This window comes from Culex quinquefasciatus, chromosome 3 (assembly GCF_015732765.1).
Source record: "Culex quinquefasciatus strain JHB chromosome 3, VPISU_Cqui_1.0_pri_paternal, whole genome shotgun sequence".
In the NCBI taxonomy this organism is placed as follows: Eukaryota; Metazoa; Arthropoda; class Insecta; order Diptera; family Culicidae; genus Culex; species Culex quinquefasciatus.
Window position 1 is genome coordinate 157,333,596 of NC_051863.1, and position 23,830 is coordinate 157,357,425.

The 23,830-nt window shown below is 39.1% G+C and overlaps 1 protein-coding gene across 1 annotated transcript; it reads left to right on the forward strand.

Annotated features, from left to right (window-relative positions):
- The first annotated feature begins 450 nt into the window (after positions 1-450).
- On the forward strand, positions 451-20,446 carry LOC6036261 (probable chitinase 2). The gene is made up of 4 exons (XM_001846276.2): positions 451-982; positions 13,748-13,912; positions 19,127-19,322; positions 19,383-20,446. Exons 1-4 carry the CDS (start codon positions 886-888, stop codon positions 20,377-20,379), a joined length of 1,455 nt encoding a protein of 484 aa, XP_001846328.2. The 5' UTR covers positions 451-885; the 3' UTR covers positions 20,380-20,446.
- Positions 20,447-23,830: the final 3,384 nt, after the last annotated feature.

Below are 23,830 nucleotides of genomic sequence, written 5' to 3' on the forward strand. Positions count from 1 at the left end.
GGGACCCCAAGATTGATCGAATGAGACCAAAACGATCAAAATCGGTTCAGCCAGTGCTTGAGTTACAATTTTCCGGTGCACATCCAAACACACACACACAGACATTTGTTCAGTTTTTGATTCTGAGTCGAAATGTGTCGTGAAGGTGGCTCTAGGAGCTCGTATTAAGAAGTTTTAATTTTTCGAGGCAATCGTCTGCGTTAGATAAAATATGAAACGAGATAAATATTAAACATAAAATAAATTTTAACATTCCTCTATTTCCCCTTCGGCGTAACACCTCCCGAACCGCACAAGAGAGCGCGAAAGAGCCACCGCGCGCCGTTCGTTGGTGTTCCATTCTGCTCAATCAAGCCAAACTTCGCGAGGACTTTGTACAACCAACTCCCAACTCAAGCTCAACGCAACGGCAGGTTGTGTGTTGAACCACTTTACGCTCTCCCCCGGAAAGACTTCGTCAGTTTGCGTTGAGAGTCGGCCCGGTGCGCACGTGGCCCTACGGTTGGTTCGCGCAATTTTAAGTGTTCTGTGCGCGCTCGCGCTTGAAGCCTGTGAAGAAATAGAGCGGTCGTTGTGTTGTTGCGTTGTGCCCGAGACAAAGATTGATTCGGTGTTCGTGTTGGTGCAGTGCAATCGTGGCATTTTATTGAGCCGATCCCCGGTGGAAAATACCAAATCGGCACTTTCGCTTTTCGTCGGAGAAGGCACGACGACGATTTGTGGACTGAGCTGTTCAGCAAGTTCTAGCCGCAACCTAATCAACGTAATTGCGGCAGGTAGCCCCGAATCTCGCGTTGAACATCGAGAACACCAACATCAGGTGTTTGTGTGTGTGATTGTTATCTCTGACCGACGAAGGTGTGAGATATTGCCTTCGGTTTGGCAATGGTCGTATCCAGCTGCTGGACCTCGGCAGTTTCGCTGCTGCTGCTGCTGCTAGCATTCAACTCCATCAACAATGGACTCACGGCGGCCAGTTTGGGTGAGTGGAAGATATATACAACAACAAAACAGCAGCTTGCGCCGTACATGGACTGTTGGTGAATGTTCAGCTTGTGGTACCTTACTAGCGGTATTTTTTGAAGAATTCGGAACTTGGTGTCCGTGTGCGGGTGGGAATTATTTGGTACAATGTGACCGGCACTTTCCAAACCTAAAGTGTGCTCCGGGAGACCTCGACAGTGATGATGGCGGGGGCGAACTTGAAATTGAATATGTGCGGATGGTTTTGTTTGGTATGAACATTTTTTTTAAATTGTTTTTGTTGTCAGGAAAGGAGGCAATCGTTCTGAATGAGTAGAGTATTAAGTTATAGAACATGCAAATAAAGGTCAATGACATATTTACGTTAACAATAACTTTTTATCTGCTTTTATGGTTGCACCCCCAAAAGGAAACTGTGGTTTCTCAACTATAACAGCATTTCTATGGAAGAATTTAGTTCGATGTTCCAAAACAACTAATATTCTTCGCCATCCATGTGAAGAAAGTCTTTAGAAACCTCAAAATAGATCGAAAATATAAAATTTCTAAAAACCTTTTTGATTCGTTTCAAATACCGTGCGGGGCAATATGCACCCCAACTTTGGGGCAAAATGCATTACAACAACGGGGCAAAATGCATCGGGTTAAAGCAGTTTTCACTAGTCATCACTAGATGACTCCGCTATTTTTAGAAAGGAGCATCAAAGCGGTGCATTTTGCCCCGATCGCGCTTTTTGCAGAAAATTGAAATAAGAATACATTTTAATGTTTTTGGACTCATCTATCTAATGAATAATGAAGATTATGGCAAAAACTATATAAATCAACACTTACAATATCAATAAATTATTTTTATATTGTCCAAAAATCATATTGAAAGCTCAATGAAAATGAGATGAAAACACAACATTTTAAAGTTTCGCAAATAACTTAAGCTGTTCTTATACTACGATGCTCAAATTTTTCCAGCATAGTTTTGCAATGTTAAGCTTCCAATTTCTATAGAGCGTCCAATTTCCCGTCCCGGGAAAAAAATTCCCGGGAATTCCCGGGATTTCCCGAAAAAATATATTTCCCGTTTCCCGGGAAATTTGTAAATTTCCCGGGAATTCCCGAAATTCAAGCAAAAGTACACATTTTCTATACTTTTTGGAACATTTTTTTTAGATGCTCAGAGAAAAAAAATGAAGATGATTTTGTTCAATTAAATTTATTTTATAGCTCATATACAATTGATCAGATTATCAGACACTTTGATATCTGATAATATTAATTTTTGAAGCCACGGGAAAATTAAGTAAGCCTTTTCAATAATATTTGGAGTTACTTCATAAAAAATATATTAATTTGAGAATTTTTACGTTTTTTTGTTTACCATGATCTAATGAGTTGAAAATTAAATTGGTATCCTAATATTTTTGAAATAATTTTGTGCAAGAAGAATTATTTAAATCGTTAAATACCTGGTATAGCGGTATACGCACTTCGGAAGGAACCGGTCAAGAAAAAATCAAATGGGCAGCAGCGGCAGCTAAAGCAAGCCAGAGAGGGTGAAAAAAAGCCCAAAGAAATCGCTCCCTCTCCTTTGTTCTGCTGTTCGTAAAGCCATTTCTTGACCCCTTTCCTTCCGATCAGCGTACTAGCCTTACACAGTAAAAAATATCTGTGTAAAATCGCATGCAAAAGCATGCACATCACCTTTGTGAGCAAAAGCACGTAATATTGTATGAGAAAACGTGTACACAAAAAGCATGTACCGAAGAAAAAAAGATCAGGTCTGCTCACCCCAAAAATAACATAAATCCGGCGAGAGTAATATTCAGATTACCAAGTCCGCGCCCCAACCCTCTCGGCTATCTCGCCGCTATGAATATGGTTAGATTTTCACCGATGTAGCTGTAGGTTCCCCATACATCGTTTGCAGTTAACACAGTATACAACGTACGGAAAACCTACTGTTACATTGACATTGATCCATCCTTATTCACAGCGGCGAGATAGCCGAGCGGGTTGGGGCGCGGACTTGGTAATCTGAATATGACACTTGCCAGGTTGATGTTATTTTTGGGGTGAGCAGACCTGATTTGACTGATTGTGACATGATGTTAATTTCAAATATTTGAAAACATTGAGTTGTTTGAAGTAAAACAAACAAGAGAAGTTTGATTTTTGCTTTGCCATGTTGTCCAAGAACTGAAACCATTATGACTTTTTTTTAGAAAAGTTATTTGTCATGAAAAACATAATTTCTGCATGTTTTTTTTCCAACATTTTGTATCAAACCATGCTCTCTTTTACTGGTCACAGAGGCAAGAAAATAATTTGTATGATTGTGGAGTATGGATTCATTTTAGGGGAAATTCTCGTAGGTTTCGCAGGTTAAGCACTCGCTCCTAACTCCATCCAATTTGCTATTTTTTTTCTATTTAAACAACTAATTTTGCAAAACTTTTAAAAGTAACTTGCTTGCTCACTCCTTATTGAGCTATTCATCACTCTATTTCTCTATTGAACGTCAAAGTGCTGACCTGCCAACATAAGACATGGTACGACGGAATTAGATGCTGTTCCACTACTCACTGTCTAATTACCTTGATTAAAAAATGACATTATTTTTGATTTATTGTACTATTGGAGCTTATAAAATAAGAAAAAGATAACATTTTCTTGCAGTTTTATGATTTTTTACATGCAGTTAAGCTGTTAATTGATCTTCACACTTGTTTTAGCCTTTCAGTCGCTGTTCTAAACAACTTAGTTGCAGCAGAACCAAGATCAAAACAATTTTCAAAAAAATTAAATTTCCCGGGAATTCCCGGGATTTCCCGGGAAATTGGTTGAAAATTTCCCGTTTCCCGGGAAATTTATAACCCCGGGAAATTGGACGCTCTAAATTTCTATGATGTTTTTCCCGGAAAATTCTTCTCAATACCGAGAAAAACAGGGGGTGCATTTTACCCCGGGGGTGCATAGTACCCTCTAGTTATAGTTAATCTTTGTTTGGAAGGATACTTTTTTTCAAAAACTTCAAAATTTCAATGAAAACAGCCTAAACAGCTTGAAATATTTTAAAATGCATTTTCCTGGGTTGATAACCGAATATTTGCTTCTAAAAATATTTTTATTTTTTTGTAAAAATCCAATGTACAGAACTCGAACAATATTTTCAAAATTTTTAAATCAAGGCTAACATTTTAAAAGGGCCAAACATTCAATATTACGCCCTTTTGAAATGTTAGTCTTGATTTTTTTTCAAATCAAAATCAAATTATTCGCTCTTCAGTATTGCCTTGGCGTTCTCGATTGCGAGGTTCCTACTCGAAACTATGTGTCCGAAGGCTTGATTGTTGAGGCAATTGCAAACCTCTTTTTACACCTTAGCTTCCATCCACCCCGGGATTCGAACTGACGTCCTTTGGATTGCTAGTCCAACTGCCTACAAGCAACTCCACCGAGGCAGGACCCAGGGAGACGACTCCAACACCTGGACTGAGCTATCGACCTAACCTTTTTTAAGGTTAGACCGAGGCCAACATTTACTTCTAATATTTCGCCCCTTTGAAATGATAGTCCTGATTTGATTTTTTTTTAATATTGTTTTCGAATAGATGGGAAAATTTCATGAATGTTTCATATTTTAACATTGTAAATTGGACCATTAGTTGCTGAGATATCGACATTAGAAAACGGTGGGTTGTTTGGGTGAGACTTAGAAAACATCAATTTTCCTGTTTTAAACCTTTGCATGGCAATATCTCAGCAACTAAGGGTCGTATCAACAAAATATTCAAACAAGCAGATTATAGAGAATTTTCTCAGCCTTTCAAAAATATATTTTTTCAAAGGTAGGCAAGCATGTGAACTTATTTAGAAAAAATAAAAACTGCGACTATTTTCAAAAAGTTACCTAAAATGACTTTAACTTGCACTTTATAAAAATTTCACTAGAGTACTTTTTGATTGCAAATTTGATTTTACAGCGAAAAATGTAGTTGAAAAATTGTTGCGACCAATATTTCCATTTTTTTGGAAAAAATCAGTACTGATTAAAAAATTTATAACTCTGTCACTAGAGGGTGACGAGCGGGAATTCCCGGGAACAAATTCCCGGGAAATCGACCATTTTTGGACCTCTCGATTCCCGGGAAATTCGGTCGAGACTCCCGGGAAATTTTCAACATATAAACATCGAAGCAAAATTTTATAAACTAATCAGAAAAACATTTGAAAAATTCAAAATTGTTTAGAACATTGAATGTTCAATATTTGATGTTCAAGTTCAAATAAACCAATGCTGGAGCCCAAAATTTACCTTAAAAATATTTAGCAGTTGCACCCAAAAATGATATCAAATATTTTATTTTCAAATATTATTTCTTTAAGTGATTTCTAAGAGGGACAGCTTTTTCAAGTTAACTTCGATTTCCGTATCATCTCTCGAGAATATCAATCCTCATAATCATTTTTTTTGTGAATATTTGGATTTTCCTTATAACTGAAATATTTCTTCAATGAATATTTCGGTTACCCTTGAAAATTACAAAATAAAACAGTTTAATTTGTTGTTTTGAGTCCCTGTTATCATATTGCTGAGTTCCCAATACTGAAAAATGAAATATAAGCTGTATAAGCTGTATTAGTTATTTGTTTACAAAAATCTTATAACAAGTTTGAGCAAATTTTGAAAATCATTAATGCGAATTAAGATTCGTAAATATTTTAAACTACAATTTCGAGCCTTAAAATGCTCAAGAAACGATTTTTTATTTGCAGATTCAGAAAAAATCAAAAGTTTTTATAAAGTTCCTCAAAATAATGATGCTACTTAAATTAACGTTTTATAGAATTAGTATGAATTAATTGTAATTGAATTAATTGAAAACAAACAAATTTATTATTTTTCATTTTGAATTTTTGGCACTATTGGCATAGTAAAAAAAACTCCCGGGTCCCGGGAATTCCCGGGAAATGTCTTAATTCTACTCTCGATTCCCGGGAAATTGAAAATCTCGAGAATCGTCACCCTCTATCTGTCACATCCTGGAAATTTCTGAAAAGTTGGCATTTGATGTCCTTTAAAACATATCAAAAATAAAAAAAGGAAAATAGCGTTTTTTTTGCAAATCATGTTTTAGTGGAAAAAAATTAAATTGAAATCATTGTTATCCGAGCATTCGTTGGTGAAGGTTGTCTGAATCAACATGACTCGTCGCGTCCCGGCGCAAAACGCCGGCAATATTGCCCTACCTGCGGCTCAAGCAGGCAAAAAAGTGGGAATTTCCAAAAGGAAGGTTGAGGCCTCAACTGATGGCCAAAAACCGGGAATTTCCAAAAGGAAGGTGCTTTTGGAAGTGACATCGAACAGCAAAAAGACGAAAAAGAGCGACGGTACTGTACCGATGGATGAGGAGGAGGAGAACTCTTCGTCGCACGAGGAGCAGCTATTGAAGAACAACAAGTTTGCTGGACTGCCTGACGAGGACCAGGTAGCGGAAGCAAAGGAGAATGAAGTGAAACAGCGAAAGGAGAAACTGCCTCCTTTTTATGTGAGGCAATCAGCAGCAACGATCGACTTTCGAGCGGGGCTGGTTGAACTCATCAAGTCTGGGAAAGTCCTAGGCAACATTCGTCTGTGTCAGGACGGATTTAAGGTGCTGGTGCAATCCAGGCAGCACTATCAACTGGTCAAGGATTACTTGACCGAAAACGAGGCGGAGTACTTTACCCATGATGTCGTCATGGATAAGCCGTTCAAAATCGTCGTCAGAGGTCTGTACGACATGCCAGTGGAGGAATTAGCTGCCGAGCTAAAAGTTTTGAAACTGGATGTGTTGGCCGTGCACAAAATGAGCCGACGCAACAAAGACATCAAGTACCGTGACCAGCTCTACCTGCTGCATTTGGCTAAGGGATCGACGACGCTTCCTGAGCTGAAGGCAATTCGAGCGGTTTTCAACATTATCGTGTCGTGGGAGCGATACCGACCAGTGCATCGTGACGTCACACAATGCTTCAACTGCCTGGGCTTCGGGCACGGAGGTAAGAACTGCCACCTGAAGCGTCGTTGCGCCAAATGTGGTACCGATGCGCACATCACATCCCAGTGCATCCAAGATTCGCTGGTGAAGTGCCTCAACTGCAACGGTGAGCATTCGTCAACCGACCGAAAGTGCCCCAAGAGAGCTGAGTTCGTGAAAATTCGGCAGCAAGCATCGACGAAGAATCAGCCTCAGCGTCGTAGAACTCCTCCAGCCCTGGTGGAGCAAAATTTTCCACCTCTTCAACCGCGACGCCAGGTCCCGAACTTGGCACCGTTGCCGTTGGATCCCAGGAAGAGAGCTGAGATGAATCATCCACGGCCGGGTTCCAGCCAGGAGCCGAGACCGCCACCACCGGGCTTCAGCCAGGAGCCAAGACCAACCCAAGAACCAGCAGTTGAGGAAAATGGTAATGATCTTTACACCTCAACCGAACTCCTCAATATTTTCAAACAGATGTCCGCTGCACTGCGTGGATGCAAAACCAAGACCCAGCAGATTGAAGTGCTGACCTCGTTCGTCATCCAGTATGGATCGTAGGTCCCTCAAGCTGCTGAATTGGAACGCTTGCTCCATTAGGAGGAAGAACTTAGAGCTGGTGGATTTTCTTCGCGAGAAGGAGATCGACGTAGCTGCCATCACGGAAACTCATCTGAAGCCCGGTGAAAAAGTTTATCTGCAAAACTACAAGATCGCGACGCAGCTCGACAGGACCACCTCTGGAGGAGGAGGTGTGCTTGTCGCTGTTCATCGTGATCTCAAGCCACGCCGGCTGCCACACTTTAAGCTGGACATCATCGAGGCCGTTGGAGTGGAAATTCCCACTTCGGTTGGCCCAGTACTCTTCATTGCTGCATACTGCCCACGTCAGGTGAATTCCAGAGATGGTTCAGCAGCAAAACTGAAGAGCGATATCCAGAAGCTGACACGGCGGAGCGCAAAGTACATCATCGCTGGTGACCTCAACGCGAAGCATGAAGTTTGGGGCAACAGCAGGAGGAATCGGAACGGAGTGATTCTGCACAACGATCTGCAAAACGGATACTACAACGTTGTGAGTCCGGATCGTCCAACGAGGGTGGCTCGGTCTGGGAATCACTCAATCATCGACTTCTTCATTACCAATATGGCTGAGAACGTGGCTCATCCTGAGGTGTTTGAAGAGTTGAGTTCTGATCACTATCCGGTGGTTGTGGAGGTTGGAGCTTCCGTTACTCCGCAGCGGCAACCAACCCGGAAAGATTACCACAACGTTGACTGGCAGCAGTTTCAGCAAGTGGTAGACAGCAACATCGACTATGATCAACACCCGGAAACTTCTGCTGATATTGATCGTTCGCTGGAGGTGATCCAGCAGGCTATCAACCAAGCAGAGGCTGCCAACGTTCGGGAGGTTCCTGTTAATTTTAAGGTAACTGATATTGACGTAGATACTAAACACTTGATTAGACTTAGGAATGTTTATAGGAGACAATATCAACGGACTGGGGACTATGACAAAAGATTTCAGTGAACAATTTGAACAAAATCATACAAGACCGACTTGACAATATCAGAAATCAAGAATTTTCAAAACATGTAAGCCAGCTTGGGAATTATTCAAAACCATTTTGGAAACTTTCAAAAGTTCTTAAAAACAAACCAAAGCCTATTCCTCCTCTTATTGTTGAGGATTCTCCTTTGATTACATCCGAGGAAAAGGCAAATGCACTTGGGCTTCATTTTGTTAGTTCACATAATCTTGGCGCTTCCATGACCAGCCGTAAAGAAACATCAGTTGCCAATAGTATTTCAACAATCAATGACTCTACCTTTGAATTTCCTGCAGATTCCCATGTTTCTGGTGAGGAAGTCAAAGTTGCAGTTAAACAAATGAAAAATATGAAAGCTCCAGGCTTTGATAACATTTTAATCTAGTGTTGAAAAAACAGAGTGATCAGTTCTTTCAACATCTAGCCAATATTTTCAATAAATGTTTGCAACTTGGTTACTTCCCCACCAATTGGAAACTGGGCAAAGTCATACCAATTTTGAAGCCTCAAAAGATCCAACATCGCCAACAAGTTATCGTCCCATTAGTCTTTTGAGTAGTCTGTCCAAACTCTTTGAGAAGGTCATCTATTCAAGGCTTTTGGATTTTACCAACGATAATAATATAATTTTGAATGAGCAGTTTGGCTTCCGAAAGGGACATAATACTGCTCATCAGCTCACGAGAGTAACTAAAATCATCAAGCAGAACAAGCTTGAGTCTAAATCAACTGCTATGGCTTTGTTGGATGTTGAGAAGGCTTTTGACAATGTTTGGCATGATGGTTTGATACATAAACTGTATTTATACGGTTTTCCAATGTATCTTATCAAAATTATCCAGCACTATCTTTCGGAGAGATCGTTCAGGGTTTTTCTGAATGGGATTGCTTCTGGATTATTCAACATTGATGCTGGGGTTCCCCAAGGAAGTATTCTTGGCCCACTTCTGTACAATATTTTTACATCTGATTTGCCTACTCTTCCTGGTAATGGTGTGTTGTCACTTTTTGCTGATGACACTGCCGTTATTTATAAGGGTAAAATAACCAGATATTTAGTTGGCCGTCTTCAGAAGGGTCTTGACGTTCTTTCCGAATACTTTGGCGACTGGAAAATTCGCATAAATGCAGCCAAAACTCAAACCATCATTTTTCCACTTTCCAAATCGGCCAGATTTGTCCCAAAGGATGATGTTTTGATTAAAATGAATGATGTTTCGATACCCTGGTCAAAGGAAGTTGTCTATTTAGGTCTCATACTTGACTCGAAACTATTGTTTCGGCAGCATGTAGATAAAATATTGAACAAGTGCAGCATTCTCATCAGGTGTTTGTATCCTTTAATTAACAGAAAATCAAAGCTATCTTTGAAAAATAAGCTAGCAGTTTACAAACAAATAATTTACCCCGTTATTGAGTATGCAGTACCTGTTTGGGAGTGTTGCGCTAGAACTCATAAATTGAAGCTCCAGCGTGTCCAAAACAAGGTACTCAAAATGGTTTTGAATGTTCCTGGCTGGACAAGATCAAGTGAGGTTCATGAATTAGCAGAAATAAAAATGTTGGATCAGAAGATTCAAGAAATATGTTTGAAATTCAGGGAAAAATGTGCTATATCTGAATACCCCTTGATTCAAGGATTGGTTTAGTTTATGGTAAGATTAAGTTAGTTTTAGGTTAGGTTATGTTACAAAAATGATAAATCATATACTTTTAAAGTTAAGAAAATGAACAGTGTTTAAATCACGAAAAGCAAACTAAAGCTGAAGAGCCACAGCTGACCACTTATTATGTAAACCAAATGTAATTATTATAAGAAAGATTCAATAAAGTATATTTAATTTAAAAAAAAAAAAAATTAAATTTTAAATTACCACTTTTTTACTGTGTATCATTTTTTTCGGTGTAGTCCATATCCAAACCTACAACTTTGCCCAGGACACCGAATCGATCAAAAAATTCCTTCAAAAGATACAGATTTTTGACTTTTCATACATCATTTTTGTATGGACAGCTTCCAAATTTGTAAGGAAAATCATATGAACATACTAATGATGCAAAATGGCTTCTTTGGGTATACCGATGGCACCAAAAAGTATCAGTCGGATTATAAGTACAAAAAAAATCGAATGACCGAAATCTGAGAGAATTGCTCAAATGATGTTTTGTTGTGAAAATGATAGTGGCCATGGCTGATTTCAGATGTCAAACCCAAAACGCTTATTTCTGCAAAAAGTACTAGTAAATGTTTGTCAACAATGTTTAAGACGATGCAAAATATGCCTAATAAAAGTTTTCTTTTTAAAAAACCCACTTGAAATTCAGATTTTTTTTAATAATTATATTTTTAATGTTTTGAAACTATATAATTTAAGCATAAAAATGACTTCTATGAGCCATCCTTTTATGTACATTTGGTTATTTTTCATGACTTTGATGCAGATTTTGAAATTCTATCTTAACATATCAAGTACACATTGAAAAATATATACAGTCTAGACTCGATTATCCGAAGGCCTCGGAAAAATTTCACTTCGGATAATCGAATCACGAAAACAAAAAATGTTCGTTGTTTTACTTTTATTTGTTGTGCTTAAGTTTGACTAATTAACTACTCTAAAGTGATTTAGAATTTTTAATTCCAAGATGGCGGTGATTTTCTATTCAAAATATGTATTTTACAATTTAAAAGGTAACAGAATAATCAAATTTGACTAAAATGGGGTTGCAGAATTTTTGGGCTTGGTTCGATTATCCAAAGTCTTATACAAACCTTCGGATAATCGAACTTCGGATTATCGTAGCTTCGGATAATCGAGGCATCGAATAATCGAGTCTGGACTGTAATAATAACGGAAATAAAATATTGGATACACCATCCATCTTTTCATGTGTATTTTTACTTATTCCACAAACATTTTTTACTTAGGTTGAGTTTTTTGCAACTTTCCAAATTTAACTTTTTTTAAATTTGATTCAAATTTTATGGAGATTTAGTGCGGATCACACCAGCACATTGTGTGCAATTTAGAATTTGCGTGCAACAGCGACGAACCGCTATAATTCTTCAAAAATCGATCCTCCCATATTTGTTTAAGGGGTTACATACTACATGTATCGACAAAAAAAAGTCAGAAGTTGGTGTGAGCACACACTTAATTTTATTTAAAAACTGTTATCAGGTCATTAAAGTATACATTTTCATCTATCATCAAAACAAATTTGAAGAAATTTGGTTGTATCATTGCCGAGATATAGCTATTTGAAGCTAGCAGTTTCAAAAAACGGGTGCCACGATATCTTAACACTTCCTTGACCAAATCGGCTCAAAATGTTGGTGAAGACTCGTTAAACCGGTCCTGTGTGCATGACGAAGGCCGATTTTCAAAACACTTATTTTTGAAAAAGATAAAAATATTTTTGTGTTTTTCATATGAAAAATCGTCAGTTTTTGATTTTTGTACTTTTTTTAAAAATCGGGCCTCGTCATCCACACGGGATATGTATTATTTGCCCCCATCTCGAGATATTGTGGCACCCGTAAATCAACTGTGTGTTTCGAGAAAAACGCTCAGATAGTTTGACACTCCACTTTGCGTCACTTATCGTCTTTAACTCAGTTTAATCATGTTATATCTTCATGAAACTTTCAGGAGTGATTGAAAATCATCTTTTTAGTGGATTCAATAATTTTCTGTAATATGCAATTTTGGGGTTTTCTACATGTATATAACCCCTTAAGTAACTTGAAGTCATCCCAAAAAAATTGAACTATTTAGAGAATGCATTATGTTAAAAACAATCATAGAAACTCGATACTTGGACATACTGATTCGCATGATCCTTCATTTTCATGATCTTTTAATTTATGTTTAAAAAATCCATTGATCAAATGCGAAAATTTAAATACATTAACATGAAAATTACAGTTGGCATAACTATTTCGATGGCAAAAATTTTAGGCAACTGAAAAACAGTCAAAATCCTGTTTCCAACAGTCGTATAATTAACATCTCCTAGATTCAGCGCTAGATTCCATTCTAGAAGCCCAATCTCTTTTCTGAGCTAAAACGACACGAGGCATCGTAAAATCAGTTATCTTTCTTTATCTTCCAAGCCAAACTCACCTCAAAGATAGGTTTTATGTGGCCGCCACCGCAAGGAAGACACCCGAAGAAGCCCCAAGACCAAGATCCATGGCACGACACACACGACTGTTAATAGCAAGAGGGGGACCCCTGTGTGTTCCCACAGGCAGGGTGATGATGAATAAACTGGCTTTATTTGGCCTTGAACTGCTTGGTTCTTTAGCTGGCTTCCTGTTTGCTTCTTGGGCTAGCGATAGTTTTCTTCCCGAGGGTTTCTAGAAGAAGATTCCGCTCAGGAGGAACGACACAACTCCATGGTTTGTCCTGGTAGAGCTTCAGAAGCCAAAGTCTTTGACCACGCGTAATTACTTCTGGTGATGGGAAGAACATAATGATACACATTTGAGAATCGGGGAGCAGCTCAAATCAGTGGTAATTGTGGTTGGAACAGAAGAACAGAAACAAACCGCAGAGCTAGATGCTCCGAGAAGTTTCGCTATAAAAAGGCGCCATTATGGCGATTTGTCAAAACCAATCAACGCCGTTATGGCATCTGTCTGTCTGTCATGGTTAACAACCTATTATCAATGTTTACCATTCCCGTCATGTTATGCCATCGAGGCGGTGATGGACTCTGCCGTTATCAGACAGTGATCCGATCCGAACAAAAGAAACAAAATCGATCTTTGTTTGGCTGCACATATTCCAATCTTGTTGTTGTTTTTGTGTACCGACTTTCTTCACATGCTTGCCGTAACTTTATGACTCATTCTGCACACGCTTCACCGGCGCGATTTCGATTTCTTTCTGCACGGTCGTTGATTATGCCGCAAATTTTTAAGGTAACACATTCAATTTTGATACTTTTATGGATTAATTTTAACATTATGAATTCCTTTTATAAACAATTAATTGTTGGCGATTGGTGCTTCGTCTGCCAGAATAAGATTTTTTCAAATTTACCGCTAGCCTAGTTTTAGCTCACAGGTCCAACATATCACCCGCGACCCTACCGCAACAAAATATTCTGATTTTCTTCCGTTTTCTCATATATTTTATTTTTCGCACGTTCCATCACCATCACCTTTCCTTGGCCGTCGTCCAGTGACCGACCACGATCGCGTTGTGGTATGCTACATTTCGACGTGGGCCGTCTACCGGAAGGGAACCGCTTCGTACGGGTTGGATGCCTTCGACCCGAAGCTCTGCACGCACGCCATCTACGCCTTTGCCGGCCTGGACATCGAGAACAATGCCATGAAATCACTTGGTAAGTAGGGAAAGAGAAGGGGGAAGTTACACTCCTATATTGAGGGGAATTTGATTCGATTGATCCAGAGGGGATTTGCTAAACATGTTAGTTAACCCTCAATTCATCTCACGAAATACGTAAAATTTTCTCAAAAGGACGTATACTTGGGCAAATCCGTAGTATTTTTTTTCAAAAGCTAGCTACACTCAACCCCCGGTGGTTGGTCACTTTTTCGTTTGACACTTTTTTAGTTTGTACCCCGTTGGTTGGTCAAAGTCAAACTAAAACGAGTGACGAACTGTCACTTTTTACATGGCGCTCACGTACACTATCACAACAAACGTTTGATAGTGTGTGTGTACTCCGTGTAAAAGGGGTGTCAAACTAAAAAGTGACCCCGTTCGTTTGACAACAGTTTGTGTCAAACCATCGGGGTTTGAGTGTATTAAGAGCGAGTTTTTCACCAATGTATAACAGGTCGTATCGAGGTGCTCCAATTTGGATGAAACTTTCAGCATTTGTTTGTCTATACATGAGATGAACTCATGCCAAATATGAGCCCTCTACGACGGGGGGTAAAACGGGCATGGAAGTTTGAGGTTAAAAAAAAAACATGAAAAATCTTAAAATTGCTCGCATTTCCGTAAAACTTCATCAATTCAAACTTTCTAAGATGCATTCGAAAGGTCTTTTGAAGCACTTCAAAATGTGCCATAGACATCCAGGATTGGTTTGATTTTTCTCATAGCTTTTGCAAATTACTGTTAAAAATGGATTTTTTTAAAACCTTAATATCTTTTTGCAACAGCCTCCAACACCCATACTCCCATAGGACAAAGATAGGTAAATTTCATGAACTATAAGCCTATGTCATTAACTTTTTGGCCAATCGCAGTTTTTCTCATAGTTTTTCGATTTTTCTATAACAAACATTTTACAACGTTAGTTTTTGCCCTGTAGGCCGCCATAGCGGCACTTTTTGGTCTCAATTTTGTCATATTCGGAATCCTCGGACATAGACTCCTGGATGTCTATGGCACATTTTGAAGTGCTTCAAAAGACCTTTCGAATGCATCTAAGAGAATTGGGATTGATGAAGTTTTATGGAAATGTGAGCAATTTTAAGATTTTTTTTTTATGTTTTTTGGACCTCAAACTTCCATGCCCGTTTTACCCCACTTCTCTTTGTCGTAGAGGGCTCATATTTGGCATGAGTTCATCTCATGTATAGACAAACTAATGCTGAAAAACGAAACTATTGGCACTAGGCCCCCCGGGGCATGGCCTTCCTCTAACGTGGGATTTCTGCTCCAGCGCCTCTGACGAGACAGGAGAAAACGGGACCGACGTTTTACTTCACCATCCGATAGAAGCTCAGTGGATAAGGCGGGAATCGAACCCGCGTCTCATAGCATCATCGGGATCGGCAGCCGAAGCCGCTACCCCTGCGCCACGAGACCCACCCCACAAATGCTGAAAGTTTCATCCAAGTTGGAGCACCTCGATACGACCTCTAGAACAAAGCGAGCAATATTTACAAATACTGCCTCTTAAGTCTTGAATAAAACAAAAAAACGAAGCTAAGGAGTAACTACTTATTGGAAATTCTAAGCGAAACTAAATTGCAATCACAATCACAAAACACAAAAAAAAAAAAAAATGTAAAATTTCACAAGCTTCATGATTTTTTTAATTCTAAATAATCGTTTCACTCACACTAGATTTTTATGAAACTTTTCTTTAAAAATATTACGAATATTCTCATATCTCATTTGGATTGCAAGTTGACAGTAAAGCAATTCTCTACGAAATCGGTCTTTTTTCTTCAATTTTAATTTTTGTATTTTTTAATCCGGCTGAAACTTTTTTGGTGCCTTCGGTATGCCCAAAGAAGCCATTTTGCATCATTAGTTTGTCCATATAATTTTCCATACAAATTCGGCAGCTGTCCATACAAAAATGATGTATGAAAATTCAAAAATCTGTATCTTTTGAAGGAATTTTTGATCGATTTGGTGTCTTCGGCAAAGTTGTAGGTATGGATACGGACTACACTGGAAAAAATAATACACGGTAAAAAAATTTGGTGATTTTTTATTCAACTTTATCACTAAAACTTGATTTACAAAAAAACACTATTTTTAATTTTTTTATTTTTGATATGTTTTAGAAGACATAAAATGCCAACTTTTCAGAAATTTTCAGGTTGTGCAAAAATCACTGACCGAGTTATGAATTTTTAATCAATACTGATTTTTCAAAAATCGAAATTTTGGTCGTAAAAATTTTCAACTTCATTTTCGATGTAAAATCAAATTTGCAATCAAAAGTACTTTACTAAAATTTTGATAAAGTGCACCGTTTTCAAGTTATAGCCATATTTAAGTGACTTTTTGAAAATAGTCGCAGTTTTCATTTTTAAATTAGTGCACATGTTTGCCCAGTTTTGAAAAAATATTTTTGAAAAGCTGAGAAAATTCTCTATATTTTGCTTATTCGGACTATGTTGATACGACCTTTAGTTGCTGAGATATTGCAATGCAAAGGTTTAAAAACAGGAAAATTGATGTTTTCTAAGTTTCACCCAAACAACCCACCATTTTCTATCGTCAATATCTCAGCAACTAATGGTCCGATTTTCAATGTTAATATATGAAACAATTGTGAAATTTTTCGATCTTTTCGAAAAAAATATTTTTGGAATTTTCAAATCAAGACAAACATTTTAAAAGGGCGTAATATTGAATGTTTGGCCTTTGTGAAATGTTAGTCTTGATTTGAAAATTCAAAAATATTTTTTTTCGAAGAGATCGGAAAATTTCACAAATGTTTCATATATTAACATTGAAAATCGGACCATTAGTTGCTGAGATATTGACGATAGAAAATGGTGGGTTGTTTGGGTGAAACTTAGAAAACATCAATTTTCCTGTTTTTAAACCTTTGCATTGCAATATCTCAGCAACTAAAGGTCGTATCAACAAAGTCCAAATAAGCAAAATATTTTCTCAGCTTTTCAAAATATTTTTCAAAACTGGGAAAACATGTGCACTAATTTAAAAATGAAAAAGCGACTATTTTCAAAAAGTCACCTAAATATGGCTATAACTTGAAAACGGTGCACTTTATCAAAATTTTAGTAAAGTACTTTTGATTGCAAATTTGATTTTACATCGAAAACGAAGTTGAAAATTTTACGACCAAATTTCGATTTTTGAAAAATCAGTATTGATTAAAATTCATAACTCGGTCAGTGATTTTGCACAACCTGAAATTTCTGAAAGTTGGCATTTTATGCCTTCTAAAACATATCAAAAATAAAAAATTAAAATAGTGTTTTTTGTAAATCAAGTTTTAGTGATAAAAGTTAAATAAAATCACCAAATTTTACCGTGTATTATTTTTCCAGTGTAGTCCGTATCCATACCTACAACTTTGCCGAAGACACCAAATCGATCAAAAATTCCTTCAAAAGATACTGATTTTGAATTTTCATACATCATTTTGTATGGACAGCTGCCGAATTTGTATGGAAAATTATATGGACAAACTAATGATGCAAAATGGCTTCATTGGGCATACCGAAGGCACCAAAAAAGTTTCAGTCGGATTAAAAAATACAAAAAAAATCGAATGACCGAAATCCTAGAGAACTGCTCAGTAGACAAAAATCCAACAATGCCTGATCAATTGAGGGTTAAACCACTGTACTTGGTGTCGAATTACACCTTTTCCTGTTTTGTTATCCACCGACCGTCCCGGCCCGGCTTAAGGGACCGCATTTGAGGGAAGTGGAGCGTGAGAGCCATCGTAACCGGATTTGGTTTTGTAATACGGGGACTTAATTAGTTCACGAGGATAAAAACGTTATAATTAACAGAAACATATGGGATCGCATTGATTTGTTTAGTTTGATGAGCGTTCGTATTTTTTGTCAATGTTTTAATATAATTGTAATTTTGTTTGTGCTCTCAAATTACGTTTTAGATAAGTTTTTTAGCAAGCTGTATCTTTTTTTTAGACGGAAGTTAGCAAAACTCACTCTTCGGGAAAGATTACCCAGTCACGGCGTTCTCGCGGAATTCTTACAGAATTCTAGCAGAGCGAAAATATTCTTACTCTTCGGTTCTAGCAAGAGCCGGCGAAATCAATCGATTCTGTAAGAATCCTGCTAGAATGTTGCTAGAACTATTCTGACAGGCCTCCTGCTAGAATTCTGTAAGAAATTTGCTAGAAAGAAATGGCTGAAATTTTCTGCTAGAATCCTGCCAGAATTTAGCTAGAATTGAACGTATACAGTTTTTCAAGAAAGATGTTTTTTAAGGGTTTCTTGAGAAGGTTTGCTAGATTTTTTCCAGCAAATTGAAACAAAATAAAAAATATATTTATTCAATAAAAAAGATTCTTGCAACAACTATGCGTCGTCCTCCTCCAACAAACAGAAAAAAGTGAAAATTTACAAGATGGTGTTAATCAAATTCGCCACAAAACGGTTAGGCTAAAATTACGTCATTTTTGACAAATTTTACTGTCAAAATTTTCTAGAAAAATTCTAAAAGAGCTCTGGCAGGCCTGCTAGAATCATTCACCAGCTCTGCTAGAAATTTTCGTGACCGGGTAAGAGCAGCTTTTAGAGCAATAATTGAAACATCAGATAATCGGGCTTAATATTGCAGGGAGACGACTCTTAAAGCTGGACTGACCTAGCGAGTAACGACTATGCCTCTAGGTTATGGCTTCTCATGCAATCAGTCTACGTAGTTGTCACTTTTAATTACCCTGCCAACTTAGACAATATGATGTTGCCAAAACATCGTAAGAACCTAGGTTAAGTTGATGGCCTATTTACAATCAGGCCAGGTCCAACATTTACTTCCTAATCCGAAAGGAGGATCAGACAAGTCTCGTCTCGTAAAAAGCACCAAATTTGAACTCTGAATTGATCTAGAATCAAATAAAAATACGTTAACTAATGTTAACGTGAATATATTAATAGCAAGTTTATTTTATCACTAGCTTAAATTAGAACATACGCATCATCACCATTATGAGATAAGAACTGAACAAGTGAAATGACTCAACAAACTTATGTACTTAACCAATTCTCACTGATATTTGTTTACCATTCCAAGTATCGGTCAAACAACGTAGTTTGCTAATGGGTTCAAGTATTTGCTTTTTGATAAGTCTTCAAATCATTACATATGGATGTAACTTGATTTTTTTTTTCAGATCCCTGGCAAGACCTGAAGGATAACTGGGGCAAGGGCGGCTACGAGAAGCTGGTTGGAATGCGCAACGCGAACCCCCACCTGAAGGTGCTGATCGCCATCGGCGGCTGGAACGAGGGCTCCGAGCGTTATTCGGATCTGGCGGCCAACCCGGAACGCCGGCAAGCGTTCGTGAAGAACGCGCTAGAGTTTGTCAAGTAAGATTGGTTAGTAGGGAGAATTTGAATTAGAGAGTTAATTTTGCTTTTATTTTTTAGAAAATACGGCTTCGACGGCCTGGATCTGGACTGGGAGTATCCAACGCAGCGGGGTGGTAAACCGTTTGATCGGGAGAACTTTGTGTCGCTGGTCAAGGAGTTGAGCCAGCAGTTTAAGCGTAACAACCTGCTCGTGACGTCGGCTATTGGAGCTGGAAAGGACACGATCGACGCCGCGTACGATATCAAAACGCTGTCCAAGTACCTGGACTACCTGCACATCATGTGTTACGATTACAACGGCAGCTGGAACCGCAAGATTGGTCCAAATGCCCCTCTCCAAAGCCGTGACGTCCTGAACGTCGAGTACACAATCGAACATCTGTTGGCCCTGGGAGCACCATCGAACAAGATCGTACTGGGATTGCCCTTCTACGGCCGCACCTTCGTAACTCCGTCAAAGCGGGCGAAGATCGGTGACGAATCGGACGACAAGGGATTCGCCGGACCATCAACCAACGAGAACGGATTCATGGGATACAACGAAGTGTGCGAAGCCCTCAAGGCCAACCCGGAAGGCTGGAACGTGTCCTGGGATCCGGAAGCATCCGAAGCCATCGCCACCATCCTGGACGGAAACATGACCCGGGTAGTGATCTACGACAACACGCGATCGATGGCCAACAAGGTGCGATTCGCCATCCGGCAGAACCTGGGCGGTCTGATGATCTGGTCGGTGGACACGGACGACTTCAACGGGCTGTGCAATCCGGAAGAGGGAACCTATGACGATTTTGGTGACCGAGACAAGGTCAAGCTGACCGTTCCTCCGGCGGTCCAGGGCAAGTACAAGCTGCTGCGAACGGTGAACGATGCCATCGTGGTGGCCATCGACGAACTGAACCAGGAGAACGAGATCTCGAACGTGCCGGATGAGGAAGGCGATGGAGTGACCCACAAGGCGCCGACGAGTGCGGCTGAGAAGCGGACTGGGTTCAGTGTGTTGAGTGTTGTGGCGATGGTGCTGGTGGCGAGTTTGAGGGTCAGTTTTGTGTAAAAGATGGTTCGAAGGGATAAGAGGGAGTAGAAGTTGTAAATAAATTCGAATATGGTAGTATTTAAAACTTTTATTTTTTTTTTTTTTTCAAAATAAGGCCGATGCAAATATTTTAAAAAGTTTTCGTCCCTCGGCTCTGGCTGAGGTCGAGGTGTGTGTGTGTGTGTGTCCAATCCAATACCCGCTAACCGGTAGGGATATTATGGGAAAGTATAATTTGTATAAGACTTTGTATATGCCGAATGCTGATACAGCTTATCTCAGTCTCGGGTGGTGGTCATAGCCCTCGCGCTGCTTCCAACGACCTATTTCAGAATAGGGACGTGGCGTTACATCGTGCTGCCATCTGGTTTTTTGAAGTGCAAGAGTGGAAAAGTGCTGAGTCATCATCTAAAAATAGACGGCGTCCTATCTCGCCCAGAAAAATGAAGTCGATAAAGTAGTCGATTTCGATGAGAAAAAGTGGAAAACGTGATCAAAAAATAGCGACGCCATCCCCCTATTAATATGAGAAGATAACATGTTTCAACACTACGGATCAATCATTCACTGCTAGAGTTTAAATCTTCTGATGGCCGACTGCTTAGCGTCCCAGACAACCAATCTAAAGGTGAGAGTTCGAATCCCACCTGATTCGTTTCCGTTTTTGTTCATATTCAAAGTTCAAATTCCTGATTCCAAATTTCAAAGGTACTGACCGGGATTTGATCCCTGAACTTTCTGCTTGTGAGGCAGAAGCCGTAACCATTAAGCCACGGAGCCGGTTTCGGCTCTGGCTGAGGTCGAGGTAGTGGAAAAAAAGGAAAAAATAAGTCATACTCTCAACTTTTGAATGAAAAAAGTTAATTAAGTTGTTTTGCAATCATTAGTTTAAAAAAAAAAAGTAAGATTTGACGAAAACAAAAATTTAAGTGAAAAAAAAACTTTTTGCTGTTCGGTACATCGAAATTTTCAAAAATTTAAAAGATGTTGGAATAAATCCAAACACGCTAAAAATGATTTTTAATGCAGAGGAATGCATTTAAATTGAATTTAGCTGATTGAACTTCCATTTCCATTGACATTTTGAAGTTTTTTGAATTAATATTTTGTTCCCCTGATTTTTCTGGCCGATTTTGGGGCATGTAGAAATATGTATATTACAAAGAAACTGTGTATAATTAGCAATGTTGCTATGTTGATAACTATTTGTTTAATTATAATTCAAAGCAATAAACTCAATTGGATTGAATTATGTCGGTAACTTGTTGGGTAAATTTAGACAGTTAGTAACTATTCTGCGATCGGAATTTACCAATTATTCAACTACGAGTTTGGTCAAAAATATCTTATTTTACCGAATGCGTGAAAGTTGAAACATTTTCCACATTTGCAAATCTACTGAAATTGTGCTAAAGTTAAACAAGACCGCTTGAAAATTTAAAAAAATATATTTCTATTCCTTTTTCATTAATGATTTTTGAAAATATCAACAAACAATTCAAAATATTTTTCCCTCTAAATTTTAACTGAATATAGAAGAATCCAGTTTGAAATGGCCGCTAGGTGGCCAATGGTGTTAGAAATGACAGCTTCCATGTATTTGAATATGGGAGCTAAGGAAAACTCAATTTTTAAGCAATAAAATGATTATTTATGATAAAAGTATTGATTGATTAGGTGCACAAAATGTGTCTAGAATATTATTAAAATAAAAACTGTTCGAAAAATTAGCAATCGAGATAAGTACGCCATTCGATTCAGCAGGAACTTTGGGCACCAAAAATATATAGTTTTCATATGTTAAGTATTTTATTTTTAAAAAAAATTAACAAAAAGTATGAAAATCGAGACATTTAGTATGGGAGCTGTCAAATCTCTCACCATCAAAAAGCAGCGTTGAGCTTTCGCTGGATTTGTCTATTGTTGAGGGAGATAGATAAACAAATAAAAATATACAATTCTCAATACTGGAAAAAAACAAGTTCGTCGCTTACTGCCGCATTGAAGTCACTGCTGCTGTCATCACCATTGTAGGATAAACTCCTACAGCTCGATCTTTTTTTTTATTCATAACTTATTTTTATTAGGGTCCAATTAGGTGCTGCGACCAGGTTGGGACCGAAGATCAGTTTAAAATTAAATATATAATAATAATAAAGTGGCAGTGCGTGGCCGAATGGTTACGCTGTCCGCTTTGTAAGCGGATGATTCTGGGTTCGATTCCCATCTGCTGCAACCTTCCATCGGATGAGGAAGTAAAATGTCGGTCCCGGTCTTGGTTGTTAGGCCGTTAAGTCATTCCAGGTGTAGGAGTCGTCTCCATGCCATAAGTACAAACAACACACCAAACCAAGCCTACTCCGGTGGAATCGCTGGCGGCGGTTGGACTCGCAATCCAAAGCTCGTCAGTTTAAACACTGGGGTGGAAGGTTCCTTGGAGTAAAAAGAGGTTTGGGTGCTCTCCCCATTCAAGCCTTCGGACTCCTAGGTTCGAGCAGAAACTTCCAATAGAGACCACAAAAGACCCGGGGGTCGTTAATGTGGATGGTTTGATTTTTTTGAATAATAATAAAAATAACTCCTTATGCTCCGTACTTCGAGATTATGTAACTGACGAGGGTTGCTTGGTCCAAGCGGGTCTAGCAGGTCTTGAACCTGGCGATGTACTTGGAAAAAATGCCCCTAAGCTCAACAGAACTGTAGAGCACCTCCCCGGTTTCCTCCTCCGTGGCTCCACCGTCTCGGGAGCCACCTTAGCTGCTTCCTGCTGGTCAAGGGCAATCCTTCGATATTCCGTCCGGAACTGCACCCGGCAGCAGAGGGAACTCAGCCGGTGTGAACGCCGAAACTGCTGGACTCTGCTTCCTCACCTTCCTTGCCGGTGGTTTCGACACCAGCTGACACCTCCGGATGAAGTCCGCACGCTTGGGGCAGCTGCGGTCCGTGGTTTCGTGAGTTCCAGAGCAGTTGGCACACCGCTTCGAATCTGCTTCTTGGACTTTGCACTTGTCCGTCTTGTGGGGACCCCCACATTTGTTGCACCTTCATTGCAGAGAGCTTCTTCAGATTGGTGTATTCCTTGGGGAAGACCACAATGTACGGAGTTTCGTCCACGGTGGACTTTGCCTTCCGCTTGATGACATGCACCTCCAGCGCGTCCAGCTTGAGATCCCTCTTCACCAGGTACTTGACCTCATCCGGTTTCAGTTGATCAGGTAAACCACGAACAACGACCCGGTGAGATCGTTCGCTTCTTCGGCCGTGGGTGTAGAATTCCACTTTCTTCTTCTTGAGGATCTCTTGCAACTTGTCAAAATCTTTGACAGAGAAGCAGGTCATCTTGGTTCCAAATCGGGTTAGTTTGTAAATCGGGTCGAAACCAAATTTACAACTTTCCACTATCTTGTAAAAGTCCGTACTGTTCTTCACCATCAAAGGTGGTTGCTTTTGTTTACTTGCCGACTGGCCG